Source organism: Bactrocera neohumeralis, chromosome 4, assembly GCF_024586455.1.
Source record: "Bactrocera neohumeralis isolate Rockhampton chromosome 4, APGP_CSIRO_Bneo_wtdbg2-racon-allhic-juicebox.fasta_v2, whole genome shotgun sequence".
NCBI lineage: Eukaryota > Metazoa > Arthropoda > Insecta > Diptera > Tephritidae > Bactrocera > Bactrocera neohumeralis.
In genome coordinates, this window is record NC_065921.1 from 9,901,234 (window position 1) to 9,927,189 (window position 25,956).

A 25,956-nucleotide genomic window follows, 5' to 3' on the forward strand; every position below is an offset into this window, starting at 1 on the left:
TACCTTCGAGCAGTGTTGCCTTAATCTTATATTTGGGACGGCACCCGTTACATAAACATAACTTCATATTATGTGATTAACATTTAATAAAAACTTAAAACTAATAGTTTAATATGAATAATTCCAATGTATGATCATATCTATGTTATTATAAGATATAAAGAAAATAAATCTATTTACTATTCTAAAGAATTATTTGTGTTGCGTTACTTAAAGAAACAGCATTGTTTCAACAGCAAGTGCTGCCCAATTTTCGAAAAAAAAATTGCGTGCAACGTTCATAAATTTTAGCTAAAAACGTAATTTCTTTATAATATGTGTGATATATTTTAATAATTCAGTTTATTAAATAATTATCTAATGCAAATATTGTGGTTTCTTATTATTTTTATAACCCGATTTACCGGTCAGAACTAATTACATATTCCGAAAAATGGTAAATATTTCCAATTTGTTTTATACCGTTGGGCAACTTTGCAGGGGCCAGCTGATCTGCGTTTTCCATCGAAAACGAAAATATTTTTTATTTGTGGTTTTTATGAATAATTTTAAAAATAGGTTTATTTAATAAATATAACCGTAAGAAGGACGAGAAGATGACAGAGAAGAAATTTAATTCTAAAATGCCATCTGCTTCGGCCTCAGCTGTTAATAATAGCAATAATAATAATAACGCAGCTGCCGCCAAGGCTGAAAGGGAGGAGCGCCTCAGATCAGCGCTCAAGGCATTCGTCCTTAAGGAACGACAACGTAAAAAAGAAGGTACGAGTCTACTTGAAGTATTTTGATTTAAAATAAATCATTTGTTTCATTATTATTTATTGTATAGAATATGATGCAAAAGAAGAAGAGGAACGTCTGCGAAAGGAGCGTGATGAACTTGATCATCAGAATGATGTCTCACTTGAAGATACACGTGACAAAATTGCCAAACTTGACCAACAAATTAAGGATTTGCATAATCAGAAGCAGCAGTTATTTTTACAGTTAAAGAAAGTATTAAACGAAGATGAAAACCGTAAAAAACAACAAAAAGATAACGAATTATTCGCAATGCAAGCTTTGCAAGCACAACAAGTAAATGTTGCACCGCTGCCACCACAAGTTTTTATACCACCCGTTCGTATGCAGCACCACCCAATACCCATTATACCCAAGGTACTGAAATACCGGCAAACTATTTGTTAATAATTTATTATGCTCTTTAACAGCCTGTAGCAAATCAACCGGTCAAACGAACGCGAAGTCCATCACCTCCGTCGCACCAAACTTACTATAAAAATGCGGCCTATCCTCAACCGAGTAAGTAAATTTAATTCGTTTAAAATCTAAGTAAATCATATTTTGCAGTATACATATGTATATACAGAGCCGATATCAGTGCAAGTGTAAAAATAAAGAAGTCTTTATTAAAACCAATGTAATGGTAATAAGTGAAGTAAAAATGGAATTAATTTTTTAAGCACGATTCAGACAGCAATAATATATTTTTTAACACACAATACAAAAACATTTTTACTTTGCAGAAATCGATGATGGTCGTCGTGGCGCTGAATATTCCCGAGTTGCATGGAGTAGTAAGAATTTATTTTATTTCAATAATTTTTTTTTAACTAAAAATTTTTCCGTAAAATATTTAGAACCACCTGCACAGTATCAAGGACCCGGTGCATTATTCTATCCCGCAACAGGTAATGCACCACCACCACAACCAGATGGACGCGGTCCAGCTATAATATATCCATATGGCCTACCAATACGACAGGGCTTCCACCTAGATCTGCAGTCAGCACCCTCTGCACCTGTGTCAAAATCAGATCAGGCACCATCGAAACCAGCACAAGTCTATCATATTAGTTTGGATGCACCACCCATATCACAATCTGGGCCAGTTTCATCTGTACCGCCAGGTGTGCAATCGCAAAAACCACAAGTTACAATGGAGAAAATCAATGATCGTTATCATCCTGATGTAAAGCACGACGGACCACCAAGTCATGGACCACCGCATCAATTGCCAGAAGGTGTTGTGTACACACCAATGATGCCTGGCATGACGCTACATCCCAACATTATGCAAATTAGTAGCAATCCAGGGCAGGTTAGTTATTACAGTTTACAATTTTAGTAAAAAATATTGAATTAAATGTTAATATCTATAAATATTTTGCCATTGTTAGAATCCCAAATCAGGGTCAAGTATAACCCAGGGCTATGCAACTGGCCGTGGTGCTGCTGCCGCACACGAGCATATGGCGCGTCAACCGCAAATAATGCAAGGCCAACCGGGACAGCCACCACAACAACAAATAAATTATACCAGACGTATGTACTAAATGGAAAATGATACGCTTAAAATAAGTAAATCTTAGTTATGCATAAGTGTACAAGTAAATGTAACAATTTTTACAATATTCAAAAGATTATTTGAAACACAAGATGAATAAAAATACATATGTATGAGTACATATACATAAGCTTGCAAAAATGAATTATAGTATCTGTTAATATTTTTTTCAAAATTATATATTTAGGTTGAATTGCATTACAGCCATAGAGTGGAGAAATGTCAGCTGGTGAAGAGTTTAATCACAAAATACTTTTAAAAAATATACGTATGTATATGCATACTTTTCATATGTCGAATCGACTTAAATGAAACTCGTGTTTTTTATTTAGCCAATTAATTATATGTTTTTATATGCATGCAACTGTTTGCTCAGTGAGCATTTAAATCAATTTAGCATTGAACTTGTCTTGATGTAAAGCTGAAATGTAATATTGTATATACATACATAAAGGGTAGAGAAATCGGCAGATGATTCATACAGTATACAATCGTTAATGACTTGCTGACAAATTAATGACAACAAATGAAGCAAGAAAAACGCTAACTTCAGCTGCGCATAAGCGTTCATACACTCCACAGTTGCATTTCTTAAAACATAAAAAGCTATAAAACGATTTTTTATCTTGATTTTGAACGACACTTTGTATGACAGCTATATGCTATAGTGATCCGATTTTAGGAATTTGTGTGTGTAGCGTTGCCCTAGACAATAATATATGCCAAAATTGAAATGCAAAAATTTTTCATTCAAGAACATGATTCATTGTTTGGTTTGTATGACAGCTATGTACATATGTATATGCTATATTGGTCCGATATCGACAAATTAGCAGCTGCTTGGTGTGAAAGAACGTGTGCCAAATTTCATTTAAATATCTCACAAGAGTGTGACTAGTATAGACAGACAGACATGGAGATGAGTAGACGATTCAGCTTGTTACAATGATCATTTATATATATGTATGTATGTATGTATATACTTCATAGCGTCTCCGAAGTTTCCTTCTGGGTGTTATAAACATCGTGTCAAACTAATGTAACCTGCTCACAGTATAAAAATGCCATATATACGATCATTTTCGCTATATATGTACAATGTACATATATGTATATGCCCGTATTCCTTTTGGATTTGCGTCATGTTCATCGAATATCAAGATTTCGCCGAAAAAAACTTTCAAAAATACAAGTTATTAACTAACATTTTTCGTTGTCCTACTTCCGTTGGATTTTGGCTATGTTGAACTATAAATTTAAGTGTAAAAATTTGTGATAAGAATAAATGAAATGCTTCCACGTTTACAATTTTTGTTAATAAGGAATTTCATTCATTTATATGTACATACATATGTATTCATATAAGCAAACTGATTATCAACCACCCCTTGATATATAGACCTGATATATGCGCGCATGTATATGGTAGTATATTCTCAATTTCCATGTCACGTATACGCAGTGCTGACTACAGAAGTTCACTGGCCAATTCCAATTTCACAAGAGAAACTTAGTGCGGTGGTTGGTGGAGAACACGTTTCAACTATAAAATACTTAAATAAACACGTTTTCCATATATGTAAGTAATTGCAAGCAGATGAAGCAGAGCACACTACGATTTTTAAATACATTAGAGCATAAATTCTCTAGCGTATAATGAGTGGTTCCAAAAAGAAACGAACGGGTGTTCAGTTTTCATTGAGCGCCCTATTCAAAGGCAGTGAGATGCATAGTTTGCTTTGTTACTAAGTAAAAATAGAATTTTCGAAAAATATGTTTTGACTTTAACAATTGAATTGTTCCCGGCCTATCACAGTAAACACATTTTTTTGACAAAATTCGTTTTTTTTTTTAACAGAGTTTTCTTCAATAGCAATTCTTCAATCTTTCGATACTATTTTTATAGTACGTTTTGGCATTTACTTTGAAATAGGCTTCAGATTCGGCGATCACCTCTTCATTCGACGAAAATTTCTTCCCAGCAAACATTCTTGTGAGATCTGATAACAGGGGGGTCGTGGGGGTCAGATATGGAGGATAGAGGATACGATGGATACGGAAGCAATTCGAAGCCCATTTCATGAATTTTTGCCTTCTTTTCACTAATTTGCGACACGGTGCATTGCCTTTTTCTTCATACGCGGCCGTTTTTCGGCGATTTCGCTATGTAATGCTGTTGATGGTCCTCACTTTTTCAAGGTAGTCAATAAAAGTATGCGCATTCCAAAATAGTGATGCCATAACCTTGCCAGCCGACTGCTGCGTTTTTCCACGCCTTGGAGCGGGTTCATCGTGTGCAGTCCACTTGGATCATAGTCGATTGGACTTTCGAGTAAAATAATGGAGCCATGTTTCATCCATTGTCACATATCGAGACAAAAACTCGGGTATATTACGTTTCAACATCTGCAAACACTGCTTCGAATCATCAACCAAAACTCGTCATCAAGCCAAGTTTTTGCTTCAACTGTATTTTTCCCTTCAAAAAACAACAAAACACGCAAAATTTCTTTTTATTCTTTTTTTTTACAATAACAAAAGTTGCTTCACTCAAAATGGTATAATTCAGAAACAAATGATCTGACAGCTGTCAAAATTTATATACGCGCCTTTCGAAGCTCTAAAATAGGGCTGTAGTTCTAGTACTCATCTAAATATGTCTCAGGCCGAGGACTTTTTAATTGACATGTTAAGGTTAAAAATTAACTTACAAAATTTCTCGGTATTTAAAAAAAATAATCTATTTATTATTTAATTCGATTTGGGATTATTTTTCGAGGTAGGTATTCAAATCAGTAACATATATTTTAACTGTTCCTTGCTGAAAATATTTTTATAGATTTAGAGATAAAAGATATTTCATCGCCATGGCTATACAGCCTATTCCGAAGACAAAAATGTACGCTTTCCTACTTACACAAATCTAATTTAGTGATCTCTTTCTTTACAATTTTTTATTGTTAGAGTATTCGTTTGTTCGGTTGGTCGAAAGTGGATCTTAAAAGGATTTTGGGATCACCAATAAATTTTCACTGAAGATTGGTTAGTAATTTTTGAGCCTCTCGTTAACTTAAGCAACGTTTTTTGTGAGATTTGATTATCAGTCAACCATTTCACAGTTGTTTTTAATGGATTACTTTGTTAAACTCCATAAATTGGACTGTAGACAGTCCTCTGCTAGGAATTGGCGGTGCTATGGAATGGACTCAGAGTTTTGGCCGTTCGAGAACGAAAAACGAAGAAAACTAATAAAATCAAGAACAATAAAACGTTAACTTCGGCTGCACTGAAGCTATAATACCCTTCACAGTTGCATTTCTTATAGCATTAGAGGGTATAAACAGATCTTTATCTTGATTTTGATAGGTCAGTTTTTATGGCAACTATACGCTATAATAGTTCGATGTAAACAATTTGTTCGGAGATTGTACCGATGCTTTAGATAAAAATCCATGCCGAGTTCTGGAAATTATCATTTAAAAAATATTTTCATGCAAGACCTTAATTTTGATCGTTCATTTTGTATGGCAGCTATATGGTTGAATAACGTCGCTTCCAAAAAAAGCAAAATACTGGGTAGTCGAAAAAGTCTTTTCGTATTTCTAATCAAACTTCAACTTATTTTTTATATTTATATATTAATGACAAAATAAACAAGTATATACTATTTTGGTCGACCACTTTTTGCCATTTTTCCGCTAGAGACATTGTTCCATATTAGATCGCTAACTCAAAAACTGAGGGACTAGCGTATACACAGACGGTCAGAGACACGGGTAATTGACTCATCTAGTCACGCTGTTCTTTTATATGTATATGTACATATACATATAAATTTTATAGGATCTCCGACATTTCCTTGCGGGTGTTACAAACTTCGTGGCATAATTTAGCCCGTACAGGGTATACAAATTAATGCAATCAAGAACAATGAATATTAAACAAGAATTGGAAAAAATAAAACAAATAACAATCAAGTAAATAGGTTAAGTAAATAAAGGCCTCAAAATCGATTTGAGAGCATGCAGTTGAGATTTCTCATATAAAACTCACTTTTTAAGCCATTTGTATTTGATCTCATTGTGGGAGCGACCAAGAAACAATAATAATTAAAAACCGGTTATAAGAGTTGACCGAAAAGCAACAAATTTCAAACGACTACAAGCTCGTGATTTGTAAGCGTATTATTAAAAGCACGCGCATACTACGTATTTACTTAAGTACTTACATGCATATGTATATACATATTTACAAACTTAAAAAACGTAAATATATAATTTTATTTGCACGCACATACATACATATGTACATACCAATGTCGACATGTACATATATACAAAGTACATAAGCTCGAAGTTGCTGTGGCGCGCTTTTCCGGTGTAAGCAGCTTTTCCGTCACCAGACACGTACACACTGCCAATTGCTTATATATGTATGTATCTATGTAAATAATGATATATGTATGTATGTATATGTTATAAATACAGGTTTATTGGATATTTTGCCTGTTTACTTGGCGTACGATCGAACGTGTGCATTTGTTTTCATTTTATGCAATCGGTCACAGTCAGTCAGCAGCACACTGGGCAAAACAAATAACAACAATAAGCGAGTTAACAACCGTTGCGCGACTGGAAAAATAATCAAAACAAAAGCGAAAACACTATTTGACAATGCATTTTTTAGAAATAAAAAGTGGTTTAGTGTTGTTATTGCATATAACTGAATATATGTACATACACATTTGTGTATGTATGTATTTATGTTGAGTTAAAAACTAAACAAAATGTTGCTTATGCGGGCGTGGTAGCATATTTTGAATTTAGTATGCTTTATATTATATACAAATATATGCTGTTGTATGCATGTATGTATGTATGTATGTACATATACTATGTATGTTTAAATGCGCGTACATTTGTTTGTTTGTATATTTGTGTGTTTTTTGTGACACTTTCACTTATTAACGAGCTATTTTTATGTTTTCCATTATATTATACACGTGCGGATACATACATATGTATGTACATACATAAGTACATACATAATGCATTTATAACAAGATTTTGCAGATGCAATTTTTTATATTTTTATATTTGTTTACAAAAACATATTTTACCACATTAATTTAGATAATATAAAATATTATATATACATGTATGTATGTATATTTCAATATTAAAAATATACATATGTAAGTACTCTTAAATAAACTTATCAATTCAAAATTTTAATAGACATAATGGTATTAATTGTTGGTAAAGGCAAATGATAACCTTTCCACCTTCTTATGGGCCTTGAGTTCGTTCGTCTCTGATGACTGTAAATTAAATGCACTCAAGACAAATAAGATGTACTATCAGCGAGAACCAAAAAATGTATGTAATATGACTGTAAATATACATAAGTATATAATAAATGTTTTGATTCTAAAAAAATTTTAAGAAATAATTTTTATAAAATAAAAGGGGGTAGTTGTATTTTTTAAATGACTTGAAGGGTATTTAATTTGTGAGACAACCCATTTGTACTCTTACCGATCAGTCGAAGGTTTCTAGGTCAACCGTTAATAAAAATTTAGTGTTTTTTCTCTCCGTAAAATTTTAAATTATAATATTTTATTTGCTTGTGTACTCTGAAATCTATATGTCGCCACGTGTCAGTTGTTACCAACATTTTTTAAGCAATTTGAGAATTGCGAGATATAAAGTTTCCTTAACCAAGCCACGTCAACTGGAAAATTGAATGTCTGAAAATTAAATATATGTACATACATACATATGTATGTACTAGGAATATTACTTTTGAAAGCATCTATCTCTCGATAGCGGTACTACTCATTTTTATAACATTTTCCTATTGTCATTTTGATCATTATATGCATAATTGTGTTTTATTTTGTTCTCCATCGACATAACTGACATTAGACTAGGTTTCGTTGCGGCAAACAAAAACGCTTCCTAAATAGTTATATACATACATACATACTATATATACCTACATATGTATGTACATATACAGATATTCGCTATAACCGCAAATATGTATAGATTCTCGCTGGTAGTACAAGTCTCCGTTATTAATCAAATTATTTGATTCTTTGCTGTACAAAATAGACGTACGTACATATACATATGTATGTATATACACATACAAATACATATGTACATATGTATAGACAATCTAAGAAAAAAGCAATAAAATTGTCCTTCACCCAGATCGAAGAGATCAGCATTAGTGCATGCAGTAAAGCTTTTGAACTTTACAGAATCATTATGCTCAAGGTAAACGCATGCAATCTAACGTTGCTGGTGGCAACAACATAATGAAATGTTTGTGCAGCTTTAGAATAAAATAAAAATTTGTGCTGTATTAGAATAAAAAGTTGTTATTTACTCTTTCAACAAATAAAGTAGTTTTTAGGTTATGCCATTGCCAATTGACAGATGGTTTTTTATGACAAGCTTTTTCTTATGAAAAATATGTTCTTAGATTTGTTGTTGTTTGTGGTTTGTATTTATAAACTGAATTTATGCAAAAATATACATGCACTTACATACTTATTTGATGAATAATTATTTATGACAAACAATTTTATATAGAATAAGAAAAAACGTAAGCTTCGGCTATACGGAGCTATTATACCCCTCATAGAAGCATTTCTTATAACATAAGAGGGTATAAAAATATCTTTATTGTGATTTTGAGCGGTCAGACATTTAATACTATTGAAGCATGTGTATTAATGAATGGCAGGCGAAAAATATTTATATTTTTATGAGTCAAACGATCGTTTTAATTACTGGCAATATAGACTGACTAGAGCTATTTTACCCCACAATCAAATAAACCAATATCTACAGTTTTTCATATGAATTACAACAATAGTATGATATAATGTAAAAATTTTGTATTTAAAATATTTTTTCCACGCAGTCACAATGGAAATAGAAGAGGAATCAGCAGACGTAGAGATGATTTATTATTGTGCGTATAGTTGTTCGCATTATGGCGCGTCAAAGACAAACTCATAACAACAATAAAAGCAAAAAAACATGGAATAATATAACTTACTATATTAACAATATGTGCTAATGCCGAATAGGCAATCAGCAACAACAACAAAAGCAACAGGCGGTTGTTTTGGCACGAAATCACACAGCTGAGCCAGAGAACTTAACTCCGAGGCGGCTGCTTGCCTGTTCGCATGGCGTTTATTCGGCTACCTCTGTTAGCTGGCTGTTAGCTGCTTGGTTGACTCACTAACTGACTACGGCGCTGTCACCGTTCACGTTTTGGAGCATCGCCACAAATCCACAGTACTTGGAGATTTCAGTCTAAAATAACGACCGAACTGGTGAACAACCGCTGCGGATACAAATTTTAATTCAATAAAAGTACTGTACTAACGGAAATATAGAAAATTTCTGTTGAACGAAATTTGAAATTTTTTGAATTCGCTTACGTAGGTACGTCGTTATTCTGTGTTTTCGTGAAAATGGTTTTATTTTAATTTATTTATCAACAAGTGGTTACCTGTGATTGTGAGGGCTGGCTATACTGTTTAAGTATTTAAATAAAAATTTTTGTTATTACGAAAATATAAAGCAAAACAAGAAACAAATTTAAAAATAAAAAAAATGTATATGAAATAGTGGCAACTTGAAGTAAAATACAAATAAATATGTATAGCAATGTTGTGAAAGAGAAGAGATGAGAAAATTTGTCCCGCTTTGGGCGATGCGTTTGTTTTTATCATGGTGATCCAATGCTGCTGTGTCTTGTTTTTATGGTAGCTCGTACTCCATCCTCAAATGTGTTGAAAGCACGATAAGCAATATTGTGATCAACGAACGACAAAACGACGAGGTGTGATGTGTTTCTACAGTTTCTTTGCGATTCAGTCATCTATTTTGTGTTCGCTGAGATTTAGTAGCAATTCAAAAATTTACGAAAAAATACGATTTTGAGCGAACTTAATTTGTTTTGAATGAAATTCAAAATACGCACCGCCACAAAAATACGATTGAATATAAGATAATATTGTCGAGAAGGCTTTTAAGTGTACGTAAAAATTATATGATGTCATCGATAATTTGGAATGAAAAAGTTACACAACATTTAAATTAGATTTGGTTTATGCAAATAATTTAAATTCAAAATCGATTTCTATGTTGTACAGTGTTTAATGAACACTTTTGGCATTTTAGGCAATAATCACACACACACATACGGATATAAACAAAACGATTCCGTGTAACTCCAAACGATAACTTCGTATCATACCGTACCGAAGTGGAAGTATATTTGCGTACGTGCCGAAAGTGATAATCAAAAAGTAATTTCAAGCAACAACACCGTCAGCGTACTAAATAAAATTAGTATTAAACACAGCTCTGGAAATCAAAACAAAGCAGAAGCTACATTAAACATAGCGCTGTAGCTAATCTGGGCGTCAACAGCTGGCAAGTGCATTTTTCAACCACAAATTCATAAAGAAGTTATTAAGTTTTACCGGCTCTTAAAATGGCGACAAACAGTTTAACATCGTATATAGTTTCCAAATACGAAGGTTTATGCAATTATATGGAGCAAGACACAATTGGCACGCAAGCTGCTATATATGGTACATCCGGTCTAATGCTACTGATTGCATATATTAAACGCAAACCGGCATATTTGGTGCGTCCTTTCAAAAAACCTTCGCACATCCCAGAGAAGTTGATAAATGAACGCATTATGCATACTGGACTAATACGTGATATAAAAATGAAAGATCAGGATACCATATTGCTCATCAGCCACAGACCGCTAATACCGATATTCGCCAGCAAGGATAGAGTATTGCCCGTTAAGTTGCCCGGCATTAAAGTGAATGGTAATGGTGTATCTTGGTTGCAATCATGCATAGTTGGTCGTCGTGCTACTTTCTTACCACTGGCAAAAAGTAAAAGTGATGATTTTGTTGTGAGTCAACTGTGTTTAGTGCACCCGCCCAAAGGTGGACGTCTAATCGACATATCCGAAACCTTATTGAAATTATGTTTTGCACGCTTTGCGCCCGACGAGGCTGCCGCTGTGAAGCGTAATGCCAAATATTATGATCATCTAAAGAAAGTGGAAGCGAGCGCATTGACAAAACAATCCTGGATGTATTGGTTAGCTAAACATCCATCACTGTGGAGTATGCTGCTTGATGCAAAGGCCAAAATATTTTCGCGAAAATCTTTACTGCCGGAACTAGTACGCTAAGGAGCCGTAAATATTACCAAACGTTTGCTGTGTGCTAAACAGCGTTTGGATCTTACATAACGAACTTTACTTCAAACTCTGTGAGGAAAGTCTGCGACTTTTATGACATTTTGATAGCGTGCTTCTGCATAGAAAACAATACGTTTTTAGTACTTAGAAATTTTAAGTGCCTACTTTTATGAATGCTTGCATTTGTTTTGCAATTTTTGTTTAATGAATTTAAATTTTTGACATTGTATATACATTGCTCCACTCACAATCTGGCGCCACTTTAATGTCAATAAATACTGTTTATAAAACGGTAGAAATTATTATTGAAATTCTGGTTTCATTTTTAATTATCCGTATTATGTTGTCTTTTTTCTGCAGCTGTAACTATAACTTAAAAGTTCGCACAATGAGTTGTGGCATCTCTTTGGTTAAATACCTTTTGTTCTTGTTTAATTTGCTATGTTCGGTAAGTCTTTTTTTATCTCTTGAATCTCTAGATTGGCTGGTATATACAATATTGGGAGATTATTATTAAATTTTTAGTTTTTAAATTAAATAGAAATATTTTTTAGAAATATGCAAGTTGCATCCGAATTATTATAATTAATAATTATTAGCGCACAAAATGATTGCAAAATTATGAGATCATCAATTTCTCGATTTGACATAATTTATATTATTCAGTTGTATTTTTTTGCCAGTTTACATTCGACACTGAATTTGGATGCACGAACCTGACCAATTAGCATACTTATTTGGAAGGTTGCGCCTTTTAATTTATACTTCAATTGTAGAAATAGGTGCATATATTCGCATACAAAAAGATCGGTATGTGTTTTTAATTTATATTTAAAGTTTCGTGTATGTATACAGTGTTCTTATTGGACTTATACCTGGATGTTGTGTTCTTATTAGATTTAAATCTAACTTTATTAAGAAATAATCCAAGCATTCTTTTTGTTTTTGATTTAAAGGCGATTCTTTGTTAATATCTTATATAAAATTCAACAATGATTTTAATTGTGTATAGATTTTATGGAAGCTTTTTCTTATGTACATATGTGTATACATACATAAGTAAAATTGTTAATAATATTTTCACAGATCTAGGTATGTATGTATATTTCGAATTGTATAATCACTTTATAATTTAGTAGAGCCATAACTTTGTAAAAAAATATTTTCAAAATTAATTGCTGTGTATATAACACAGTTACGAATATACATTTATATATGTATGTGTTAGTAATACAAAGTTGTTTGTAGTGATATACATATATGTAAATATTTATGTGTATGTACATATATACAAAATCAAGCCCTAAGCCAGTTGAATTTGAAAACAATTAAGAATGTAGAAAATTTTTTAGCTGCAAAGCGCAAATCTAAGTTCTATGAACCGGTTCATATACATACAAATTGTCATGTACTATGTACATATGTATTTTTATAAAAGGGGTTCAGCTTCAAAAGCATAGATTTGTTTATATACAAACATTTTTAACACATTCAACACATGTACATATGTATGTATGTACATATTTATGTCAAATTCTGAAAAACTGGTTTTCAAAAAACTTGTAAATTTTTGTTGAGCTTGAAGCAAATTTAAGGTGTAGAAAACACATGCAACAAAGATGGCTTAGAAGAAATATTTGAAAACAAGTTTACTTTCAATCCAACGGTAAACGTCATCGTTTTATAAATAACGCATATTGTTTCACTATTGTATAGAGACGTAATAGATCTTATACATATGTATATGTACGTATGTATTATATAAGTAAATATTAAATATATACCTTAGAGTATATTTATATGAGAAAATAAGTAATTTTATTTGTATTCGCTGACTGAAAATGCAAATATATACACATTTTTTATTAGCTTCGCTTGCGAATACAAATTATTGACTTAGTCGCGGCAATTTACAGTTTGAAGCTTCTTATAAGCGTGACAAATTTTCTTTTCGAAAAATATAAAAACAGACGAGTTTTCAGAACGAAATTATTAAGTTTTTTCTACAAATTTGTGTGGTCCTAAAGCTGATATTAAGCGGTTTAGAAAATTATGTGACTTGTCGTTTCTTAAAAACGGTGCTTCCAGGTATAAGTAGAGTAGTTTTTTGATTAAGCATAATTTCTGATTAATCCATACGAAGAATTCTACAACTTTCTTTATGCTATATAGAAATATTGTATGTAATATTAAAATGATTAGGCATGAGTGGATGATTGAAAATAAATTAATTTATTCATGAATCCAATGTGAGTAATTCAGGCTATTTACGGATATCCAGAGAACTTGAACTTTCAATTAAATTAACGGTAAATTATGCGATTTCTCAATTTTGTGCAGACCACATTCATGTGTATATAAGTACATACGTTCATACATTTATTTAAATATGTACTCGCGTCAAGCTTTTTTCGAAAAATTTTGTCAATTAACTAACAACTCACGCCTGCGTTTGCCACAGTTTCGTTCCATACACATGAGACTTAATTGCAATTATTAATAATTACACTTGGGTCAATACGAAAGTCAAGTAAATAATTTAATAGCTATTGTACTGGGTGTGTATAAACATATGTATGTATAACTAGGCTAGACATAACAAAGGTATATTTGTATGTATGTAGATGAATATCTACTAACAGTCTTGGCTTAGCGCTGATAAATTTTTGTAGATATGGTACGCATATACATATGTACATACGATTTTTAAAATGTGTTTCTAATTTGTGCTAAAGCTAAGCTTCATTTTGTGCTGAGTGAAAAATGAAAGAAGCAACGATTATGTTTGCAGCATATACACATAAGTATATGAGTACATACATATATTTGTACGTGCTTTTCAAGAAGTCTATAGTTTAAGGTCAGACTGAGTTAAGTAATACAGTTAATTTTTTGTGAAAATTGAATTGGTTTTGCTCGAAGTACACTTTTACTCAATAGATGAATTATGCATGGACGTACACATGTATGTATATTATACGTGTATATGTGGGTAAATAGCACATTGAGTAAGGTTATGTAATAAGTTTCTATATTTTTGTATATACGTCACTAATTGTTGAAAATATTATTAGTATTTAAGAGTTATAACTATTTCTTAATATTTACTATTTTTTCTTTGTTTTTTCTATATTTTATGTAAGTACATTTTCATATATGTACATTATATGTATTTGTATACATTTTTTTTCTTTAAAGTTATATTGTTAGCTATATTATTATTTTTTATGAGACTCTGTTGTTTAGAGTTTAGTCACATTATTTACTTACTAATGTTATTGATGTTGTTGTAAATTTCTATATAAATATGTATAATGTATTCTAATTGCGTTGAGAAACCTCTAGAAATTGTTGTTTACATTGAATACATACTGGGAAAATGAGCTATTTCTAATAGTGAAGTCAATCATTAGAAAAATAATTAAAATTTGCACGAAAACCGTCAGTAATAAATAAAATATATAATATAAAGTTATAGGTATTATATTGCCAATAAGCATGTATTATTTTCAGGGTTGTAAATAATGCATTCAAAAATAATTTAATTACCATTTGAATTAATTTATTTTTAAATTTTTAATCGCGAAATAATCTTTATTAAAACCTTTATTAAAAATAATTTTTGAATTTCTAATCACACATATCGGATTGAAAAAAATGAAAAAAATTAATATTTAATCCTAAATGCCATATTGAGAAGTAAAACTTGAACTTTCAATTAAATTAATGATAAATTATGCGATTTCTCAATTTTGTGCCTGTGTAATTTGCGTTTTTTGCTTGTGATTACTTTGAGTTAAAAAAACTTTTTAAAGTTCTAATCCCAAATATCGGGTTAAACACATTTTTAATCTCAAATACTGGATTGAAAAAAAATAATACCAAAAAATTAAGATTTTTATCTTTAAAACCTAATTAAAGAATTATAATAAATTGTTCTAAAATTTCGATTTTCTCGCATTTCCGTACTTAGTGATCTACCATTTTGGTTATCTTTTGTAAAAGGCCTAAAACATTTATTTATTTTAGTTTTTTTTGTTTTATTTACAATAAATTGAATTGCTTTAATTATATTATAGTGTTTTAGTTAGAAATATGAAAATCTTTCCTTTTTTAACACTTTTTATTTCAGCTTTTAATTTGAAAAATAATTTATTTGCTACTAAAATGTTTAAGTTAAAAAATCTTTTCTAAACTTTTAATCCAAGATGTTTGAAATTAAATATTTAATTTTTAACTTTTAATAAAATAATTTTTAAATTTAATTTAATTTTTAATATTAAATAAAAATAATAATTTTAAAAATTTAAATTAAAATCGAAAATCTTTATTAAAAATAACTTTTGAAAAAATTTAATTTTTAAAATTTTACTTTAATTAATTAATCAAATTAATTATCAATTAAAATTAAAGTAATTTAAAAATTAATTTACAAAAAATTTAAAAGTTAAATAAATAAACCAATTATTTTTCAAATTAATTTTAAAATTTAAAATTTAGTTTTTAATCTCAAAATCCGAATGAAATCTTTAATTTTTAATCCAAATATTTTGAATAATTTAATATTTTACATATTATATTATAATAGTATACGAAATGTGTGACTTATAACTATATAACTTATACTTTTAAGTAGAAATGTCAATAAATTATTATATTTTTTTATCAAAATTACAATTAAATATATATATGTATATAGATATGCGGCATATTGCTGATCGTCTTTGGCATCCTGCTCTTCAGCAATATACACAATATCGATGACATAGCGGAGGCAGTGCAAACGCAGCAAGTGCCTATTACAATGATCGTTTTGGGTTCGGTGATATTGCTGATCTCCTTCTTCGGTTGCTGTGGCGCGATACGCGAGTCGTATTGCATGTCGATGACGGTAACAAAAACTATCTAAATAATGTTTTTTATTTTCAAAATCTCTAAATTCTCTGTATTCTCTACTTTAGTACTCTGTGCTGCTCTTCGTGCTAATGATCGGACAACTCGCCCTGGTTATTTACATGTGGGTGCAAAAGGACCGATATCTGGTAATGATGGGCGATGTCGTCGAAAAGGCATGGGCGCGTAGAACTCATAAATCGGACTACATGGATGCCATACAAATTAGTGTAAGCAGCTTTTTATATATTATATCGGGTGATTTTTTGAGAGCTTGATAACTTTTTTAAAAAAAAAAAAACGCATAAAATTTGCAAAATCTCATCGGTTCTTTATTTGAAACGTTAGATTGGTTCATGACATTTACTTTTTGAAGATAATTTCATTTAAATGTTGACCGCGGCTACATGCCACACAGCTCGCGATTCTATGGCCATTTTGAGGGAAAACTTCGGAGAACAATTCATCTCAAGAAATGGACCCGTAAGTTGGCCACCAAGATCATGCGATTTAACGCCTTTAGACTATTTTTTGTGGGGCTACGTCAAGTCTAAAGTCTACAGAAATAAGCCAGCAACTATTCCAGCTTTGGAAGACAACATTTCCGAAGAAATTCGGGCTATTCCGGCCGAAATGCTCGAAAAAGTTGCCCAAAATTGGACTTTCCGAATGGACCACCTAAGACGCAGCCGCGGTCAACATTTAAATGTCAAAAAGTAAATGTCATGAACCAATCTAACGTTTCAAATAAAGAACCGATGAGATTTTGCAAATTTTATGCGTTTTTTTTTAAAAAAAAGTTATCAAGCTCTTAAAAAATCACCCGATATATGTATATAGTATATAATTGATTAAAATTTTATGAAATTCTAGATGGAGTGCTGTGGTAAGAACTCATACATTGACTACTCATTCCAAGGCTACTTTCCACCATCGTGCTGCAAGGACAATCGCTGCAGCATTGAGAACGTCTATCGTCGTGGCTGTAAGCAGGCATTCGTCGATTTCTGGGATAAGAACAGTGATGTTATCAAATATGCGGGTCTGGTTGTCGCAGCTATTGAGGTGAGTTTTCAATATCGAAGTAAAAAAATATGTATACCGTGTATTACTACAGCTGCTACAATGAAATAACAGGTTAGGTTAGGTCGTAGGGTTGATACAAAACTGACTTGTCTTATTTGTAAACTTCTAAAAGTGGATCACCAGATCCTCAAAAATCGACAAAGCGCTTTGAGCATAACACAAATATATTAAGGTTGTTAATATCAATCCCAGTAACTTCGCTAGATTAGCGAAAGATGTGTCTACCGAGGTATTTTAATCTCAGTCTGGCAAAAGCCAAGTAATAGAGGGAAAAGACAATTCCATTTCGCTTTCGCCCATAAAGCTTTAATTAAAAGCGTCCTAAAAAATATTTAGGCGATGGACAAATTGTAGTTATAACCCCTACAATTACGCTGACATTGACTTTGTTAAGAGCCAGTAGTTCAGTGGACCACGTACGGTTCACTCTGAGCTAGAAGCATCTCGCAGACCAGCGCTTGCTAAGTTCGTCGGAGGTCCAAAGGTATAACGCCAAAAGAGTTTGGAAAACCGTCTCACTTCCATTCGGCTAAAATTGGAGAAAGGGTAGCCTTCCTAGCCAGCTCATCGGCTTTACAGTTTCCGGGGATTCCGTTGTGACCGTACAACCATACAAGTCTAATAAGTTATGGTAGAAGCTTGAAGCTATTGCTAATGAGGTCATGCACTGCTAACTAGTTTTTAGAGCGGAGTCATCGGGCTCAACCCCAGTATAGCTGCTCGGCTATCAAAAAGAATGCATATCTTTCTGAAGGAAGCTTCGGAACGGTACATCTACTGCTACCTTGGTGGCAACCACCTCCATTTGAAAGACGATATAGTGGTTTGGTAGTCTGAAACTAGAGCTGATGGAGGCTTTCCGACAGAAGACTTCACCATCTGCTCCCCATCCATCTTAACTTCGATTCATCCATGAAAGAAGATCACTGCCCCGCTTCTCCAGCGGCTTTGCCTGTCTATAAATCTCTCGCAGGTTTGTGAGCTGAGAAGAAACGGTCAGGAGAAAGTTCTGTGATTTTGTGTTCTAGATTTTATGGAATGTAAATGAAGCAGTATAGAATTTTAGTGTGTCACTGTCCGAGACCCCTCATATACCCAGCTTCTCTATGTCTAATAACAAACTTTGCTGCCAAACCCTACCAACTATGTCTACATTGAGTGCCATTTTTGGGGTTTTTGTTATGGTATCATAGATGCCGATGAGGGTAGCTTTAGCTGCTTAACTAGATTGGTTTTTAGAACATCCTCTGACAGACAACGGCCTCATAAAACATTGTACTGTTTCATAACACCAGAACACCACTTTTGGTGAGAGACTCTATCACTTCCCATTTACTCGTCTACAACAGTATAAGGCGACCGTTGCTTTCCTCACTCTCTGCTCTATATTTGGCTGCCATGAGAGCTTCCTACCAAGGGCCCTATCAACCGGTTGAAGAATAGAGGAGGAGAGTAACCTCAGGGATTGCTAGTAAAAAAAATATAGTTCAGTTTTATTTGGACTTATGGCTAATCCACTTCTCGCTGCCCACTTGGTAACCACATTTAGATACCCTTGGGTTAGATCGTAAACGCTATTCAGGAATTTTCCTTTTACCAAGGGAACTACATCGGAAGTGTAAGCAAATATCTCGCAGACTCTAGAGCAAAGGGGAAAGAACGCTACCTTGCGGGGTGCCCGTATTTACTTTCTGAATTGTCCTTCTTCTACAGAACAAATATGTATCTCTTAAAAATTTTACTTTCGAACTGTACTGTATATTCTTATCAGTTGTGCAAAATTATTAAAAATTATTAATTTTAATAAAAATATACTAATTCCATATTAAAAATGTTTACTTTCAGTTTGTTGGCTTCATCTTCGCCTGTTGCTTAGCGAATAATATTCGAAATTACAGACGTCGCTCGGCCTATTGAGTGTTTTGAGTATCTGTTACTGCAACATAATCTCAAATTAATTTTGCAAATATGTATGTATTTATAAAGAGAAACAATAGCGGTAATGTTTATACATAAATTAGTTATATGTATAATCCAACGAAACTGGCAACAAATGTACAATAAAAGTCGAAATTTTTAAACCCGCACACCGTTGCAATTACAAGAGTATACTTACCTTATATATTTATTGTAAGTGTTTTAATAATTATGATACAAATAGCGTTTAAAACTATCAACTATTGAAGAATTTAAAATAAAATTTGTAATTACTAACAAACTTCACAAAAACAATGAGCTTTTTTCTTGGATTCAACTACCATAGATAACTGAGTGCATTAAACCTTATTTCTCCTCCGAATCTCATTTGCTCAGATATTTATTCGTTTTCCATATCAGCAAAAATATCTCAGCATTAAGCGTCCTGTCTGAAATGAGAAGGTAATCTGGAGGAGGAGGGCTGTTTAAGGAGCGACAGTGAATTTATTATAAATACTATTGGAGAATAACATATTCGGCTTCGCTTCGGATCTTAGTATATTTCGAAATATAATTGTTTTGATTTATTTTTTTTTTTCTATTAGGCTTGTAACTTTTGCGACAATAGAATGGCATGTGCCATAGAAAATCTGCGTTAATCGTAGCTGTACACTACACACAAAAGTAAAAATATTGTAGCATACATTTAGGCACGATTCAAGCATTTTTCTGTTTTATTTGGATGAATAGATGAAGCCACGACATCATATATGTTTATGGATGTATGTATATATTCCTGCTTAAGAGGTTATATCTACTTGAAAAAAAAAATTAGATTCAGTGAAAAAAATTTCTTCGAAACGTGTGGACCGATCGACTTGAAATATTCGCACGACCTTCTTAGAAATACTTGTTAGGTCATGATCGAAGATATATTTACATTTTTAGCTCATCAGTTTTACAGTTTCCTGCGATTCCTCTGTGGCCTGGCACCCTAACCGGTCTTATCACAATGGCATTCGATGATGTTAAGAGCGAGTCCAGCCCTGAACGCACTGTAAATAAGTTCAAGCCTAATATCGCCGCTCTGCTATCTGAGTGGCTGGTCACTTCTCTAAAGGAGGCTGTACTCCGGAGCAGTAAATCTACTGCTACCTTAATGGCTGCAACTCTCCATAAAATAAAAGTTTAAATTTCATTTGTTCCTTTCACTCTATAATATTTAATTCAGGCACCAATGAAAATATCGGCAAAACTTTCTGCAAATAGTGTTGGCCTCTCAACTGAAAATCGTCGAAATCGCAACATAACTTTTCAAGACTTCAGATGCCGAATATATAGACCACAGTACCTATGATTGAATTTACCGAAAATTTTGTTCAATCTGTGAGATATGTAGATGAAATTCAGAGCGTGTCTAGGGATTTTCATTAAAATATGGACTCTATAAGTATTGGCAAGTAGAGTGTAATTTCGAGGCAGCGGAAATGGTTATTTATGCCGCCTATTACAATGCTCCATTACCCTAAAAATTCGTATATTTGTTTATACTTCGTCCTGCCATAAGTTTTGTAACAAATTCAAGCCTTTTATAAATTAAACAACATTTTTCAATAAAGTTAAATGATGTTCAAAATTTTATTCGAAATAGTCACCTTATGCTTTCCCACAAGCCCTAAATTGATTCGTCCACTGATTAATAGAGATCATCTCCAATAAGCCTTTATAATGATCTGATCGAGATATTCATTTTCCTTGACAAAATTTTCAGTTTTCTAAGAGGATTTCTTCGAATGCATTCGAAAGCAATTTTTAGGGGTGAATTGGTTCAAAGCACTTCTCTGCATCAGCTGTAGACGTTTGAGAAAAACGATCAATAGCCTTCATAAATTTCACTTGCGCTTTTTTTACACTTATGGTGTAACATGGGTTCATGGATTTAAGAAAATCGATTTTTTTATTGTCTTATTAAACACCGCTAAAATAATGTCTTAAATTTTCAAGTTAATCCGAGTAATAATTTCGAAGATACAGCCTTGAGAACCTATGCGCTCCATTCTTGTGCGTGTTTTTCTCGAAACTGTGTTTTTGAAGTCGGTTGGCAAGACTTCTCGTGGACTACTCTACCGATCTTCATGAAATTTTACAAAGTTCTTGGCATACAATTCTTAGAGACTTGTATGGAAAATGTATGGCAAAAATCCAACTTTCAGTTTTTTCTCTTCGTACAAGTTCTAAGTTACGGTTTTAACTAAAACACGCATTTTCACTTTAGATGATCTTGAAAGGAGTCAGCGGATCTTTTTTCCGAGGGGTCGCCGGAAATGGCGTCGCAATGGCCGAGTGCAGAAACTGTCAAAAACTGTAAAATTAATCATTATCAATTGATAACTAAATTCGGCTAAATCAATTTGGCACTTGAATTTTCCCAAAATAGTGAAATAAATTAGACAAACTGTTAAATTTGATAAGGAAATAATAAAACAATACAAATACCTTTCCAACTTAGTACAAAAAATAAATAACTTTTCTTAGAAATTCATCAATAAATTTTATCGCTAAGCAAAAATTGATTATTTCGCCATACATACACATTAGAGCGGATCGATATTTTACTATAAAATCGCCTATGCGAGGAATGTTCTACTGATCATACTGAACAGCTTTGCTTCAGAGACTACGAATCCAAAACTGTAAGGGAGTTAGTTTATATATATTTTCGATCTCGCCGATTCCGACAAATGTTCAATAGTAAATTTTATTGGAATATCTCAAACTGCGAACTAATTTTTAGAATCTCAAAAAAACTTCGACATACATATAACAGGACAAGGGGATGAGTGACTTGTAGAATTTGGTTTTTGTTTGTCGAGAAAGGACTTTACTTCTCAGTTGCCTACTCAATCCGAAGTAACACCTGTTGGCAAGAGTTATTCTGCATTGGATTTCGAGGCTAACGTTGTTGTTGGTGTTAATACTGGTTCCAAGATAGACGAAATTATCTACGACTTCGAAGTTATGACAGTCAACAGTGACGTAGGAGCGAAGTCGAGAGTGCGACGACTGTTTTTTTGATGACAGGAGATATTTCGTCTGGAGAAAGCAGAACTAATGGCGCGATTGTTGAAGCCAATGATGTCGTTGTTATTGGCGTCCACCAGCAGTTGAACACTCTTGTAGAAGATTGTACCTCTATTAAGCTTTGCAGCTTGAATTTTTTTTCCAGAAGTAGTTTAGTCACACGATAGGTAATCGCCTTGTTTGAAACTTCCTTTGGTATTGAAGGGCTCAGAGAGGTCCTTTTTGATCCTGACGGAGATTTTGGTATTTCTCATCATCAGTTTACGCAGCCGTATTAGTTTTGCGGGTATACCAAATTCAGATGAAGCGACATATCCTACTATATTGTGCAGTAGAAGTTTTCGAGAGAAAGGTTCTGCGGAAGAGTTATGATCCTTTGCGCGTTGGCAACAGCGAATATGCCAGTTAATGGCTGTACGAGATATACGACGATATTAACATAGTTCAGCGATTTAAGAGACAGCGGTAACACTGGCTAAGTCATGTCGTCCGAATGGATGAAAACACTTCAGCTCCAGAATTTATCGGTAGAACATACGCGATTTTTTCGTTTCTTTGGCTGCCTATAAATCGACCCGCTCTAGTAAAATATACGGAGCAGTTCTCAAACAAAATAAAGGTGCAACATTTATGAATCACGTCCAATCTCATCGCGCTGTTAATTATAGAAACTTAGTAGCATATACGCGCTTACTCATACATATGTACATATTTGCTCTTCATAATACATATTCGATATGTGTAGATTTATAATTCATAACTTTGCAACCGGAGAATGCGTCACAACTTTTCATACGGTGTCCATTGAACCGCCAATAAACACGTAAGTTATATTGAACCACTCGCATATATGGTATACAGGTATATGGTACTTGAACACAATTGATGTGTGTATGTATATTAGGGTGTGCAATTTTCAGGTAACTTTCTTTCACTTTTTTTCAACCAAAAACAGGCTAAAAACTTGCAATAAATAAAAAAAAAACAAGTTAGGAAGGGCTAAGTTCCGGCCGAACCGAACATTCCATACCCTTACACTATTTCCAATATTTATTGTAAAAAAAAAATAATTGAAAAATCATCCTTGCCGGGGATTGACGCTCTATAAAAATGCCCAGACATATTTTCTTTATACCGTGAACTATTTTGAATATCCAAATGTATGAATTTTTTTTTGAAAACTTAACTATTGTCAACGCCTAATACTAATGTTGAGAGATTGACTTTTAACATCTCATTTTTTACCCTCGTGTAAGTTTTTAGCCTGTTTTTTAGATGAAAAAATAAAGCTGCTTAAAAATTACCCACCCTAGTATGTAAAGTATAAAGATCATATTGGGTATTCCAAAGGGGGATTTTTTGCCCCTAAGGACTTCTGTACTGAATTTGTCATTCTTCTTTTTAAAGCTGGAGACAACAACACATTTCTAATTCAACAACAAAGCCAGTGATCGCAAACGATCGTGCGCACTAGTACCACACGATATATGAGTACATACATACATATGCTACAAGTATATCGAGTACATATGCATATAGTATATAGAGTGAGTCATAACACTTCATTATCACTGCATTATCGTTTACTTTTCTGCGACAACAACCTCTTGATAGTACAGGCATTAACACACCTTTCTCGTTTACTTCATAAACATTGAGTTAAAAATACAATGTACCGATACTTGCGTCAACTAATGCATGGGAACACGCTGGCAAAAAAGAGCAGTGTGATAATATAACCTGTAAAAGTAAATACTCAAGTATATGGAACCTTGCCGAACTAGTTTAAGTACATTTAAACACATTTTTGGTACAATCGAACTTTATCATTACAACTCCTTGGCTCTGTGAAGGTCGTTAAGGGGCGCATTTGGTGTAGAACAAAAAGAAAATCGCCTACCCCCGCGGGTACTGCTTCAAATACTCTCAGGGCTGGAGTGTTTTCATCCATTCGGACGACATGACCTAGCCTGCGTAGTCGCTGTCTCTTAATCCGCTGAACTATGTCAATGTCGCCGTATAACTTGTACATCGTGCCATCGAATGCGGTATTCGCCTTTGTCTATGCGCAGAGGACCATAAATCTTCTGCAGAACCTTTCTCTAGAAAACTCGTTACGCCGACTCATCAGATGTTGGTATCGTCCATGCCTCTGTCACATGTACATATGTAGGAGGAGGGGATTAAGAGTGACTTATAGAGTTTGGTCTTTGTCCGTTGAGAGAGGACTTTACTTCTCAATTGCCTGCTCAGTCCAAAGTAGCAAAAGTTATTCTGAGTTGGATTTCGAGATTGACATTGTTGTTGGTGTTAAAACTGGTTTCAATATAGACGAAATTATCTAGAACTTCAAAGTTATTACTGTGAACAGTGATGTGGGAGCCTAGACGTGCGATGACTGTTTTTTTTTTGATGACAGGAGATATTTCTTTTTGCCCACGTTCACTACCAGACCCATTAGTTTTGCGAGGATACCAGATTCAGACATAGCGGCATAAATCCTCCTTTTCGTGCTGTCGAAAGCAGCTTTAAAAATGGACGAAGGGGGGAAGTTTGTCGATCCTCTTTTCACGGTTTGTTGTTTTTTTTTGTGACTTAGAGTAGGAGGAAGCATCGAAAGTGGGATACTTTAATCCGCTAAACCTAGCCACTGAACAATCTGTTGTAAATGTCTCAATCTTTCCGCACATAAGTGCAGTCAAATGTTCAACCGTGAGACTACCTCCAAGTGTGGTTTTCAGCTTTTCCCTCATATATGAAAACCGAGGGCAATGATAGAGTACGTGTTCGGAGTCTTCTATACAATCTGTACACGTCGGACAATATGGACTGAAGTCATGACGATATTTGTATAGGTAGCTTCTAAAGCATCCATGGACGGTGGAAATCCAATCCTCATGTTGTCTATCTATCCACGGAATCAATCTGTGAGACCACCGTCCTTTGGACGAAGTTGGCCACCATCGCTGCTACATTGGAATAATTTTGATTTTCTCCTCTCTTTTTGCTGCGTTAGAAGTCTCTAATTAGTTATATATTCGCGCGAGTTTTCCTTCCTGGATGTCAATCGGTGCCATACTGGCTAAGTCAATGGGCGCCATACTGGCATACTGGTCTGCCTCTTTTCACGGGTCTTTTACAAGATTTGACGCATGGTGCATATCTGGTCAGTTGTTGATTTTCCAGGCCTGAAGCCATACTGATAAGGTCCAATCAGTTTGTTGACGGTGGACTTTAATCTTTCACACAATACGCTCGATAGAACCTTATACATTTTTTTTTAGGTATCATCCACTTACGACACCGGCGTCACTGTAGATTTGTTTAGCCTCGCTTTCACGCTAATTATTGTGAAGAGTTATAATTGAAAA

At 33.4% G+C, this 25,956-nt stretch overlaps 4 protein-coding genes across 6 annotated transcripts in view; 3 read left to right on the forward strand and 1 right to left on the reverse strand.

Annotated features, from left to right (window-relative positions):
* LOC126754776 (sialin) overlaps positions 1–25,956 on the reverse strand; it is a 441,635-nt gene that overhangs the window by 296,211 nt on the left and 119,468 nt on the right. The gene's annotated exons all lie outside the window — the stretch shown is intronic.
* On the forward strand, positions 465–2,492 carry LOC126754778 (programmed cell death 6-interacting protein). Of its 2 annotated transcripts, XM_050466892.1 has the most exons (6): positions 470–762; positions 830–1,158; positions 1,212–1,302; positions 1,527–1,577; positions 1,641–2,101; positions 2,181–2,492. In XM_050466892.1, the coding sequence occupies exons 1-6, from the start codon at positions 597–599 to the stop codon at positions 2,334–2,336; spliced, it is 1,254 nt and encodes a 417-aa protein (XP_050322849.1). In that variant the 5' UTR covers positions 470–596; the 3' UTR covers positions 2,337–2,492. The 2 variants fall into 2 exon arrangements, with proteins under 2 accessions (XP_050322848.1, XP_050322849.1); XM_050466891.1 differs by having other exon boundaries at positions 465–762; positions 1,527–2,101.
* Positions 9,717–11,919, forward strand: LOC126754783 (uncharacterized). Of its 2 annotated transcripts, none has more exons than XM_050466899.1 (2): positions 9,717–9,816; positions 10,558–11,919. In XM_050466899.1, the coding sequence occupies exon 2, from the start codon at positions 10,874–10,876 to the stop codon at positions 11,597–11,599; it is 726 nt and encodes a 241-aa protein (XP_050322856.1). In that variant the 5' UTR covers positions 9,717–9,816; positions 10,558–10,873; the 3' UTR covers positions 11,600–11,919. The 2 variants fall into 2 exon arrangements, with proteins under 2 accessions (XP_050322856.1, XP_050322855.1); XM_050466898.1 differs by lacking the exon at positions 9,717–9,816 and adding an exon at positions 9,834–10,411.
* On the forward strand, positions 9,717–19,819 carry LOC126754791 (23 kDa integral membrane protein). The gene is made up of 6 exons (XM_050466914.1): positions 9,717–9,816; positions 11,969–12,056; positions 16,308–16,499; positions 16,570–16,731; positions 17,375–17,566; positions 19,433–19,819. Exons 2-6 carry the CDS (start codon positions 11,997–11,999, stop codon positions 19,502–19,504), a joined length of 678 nt encoding a protein of 225 aa, XP_050322871.1. The 5' UTR covers positions 9,717–9,816; positions 11,969–11,996; the 3' UTR covers positions 19,505–19,819.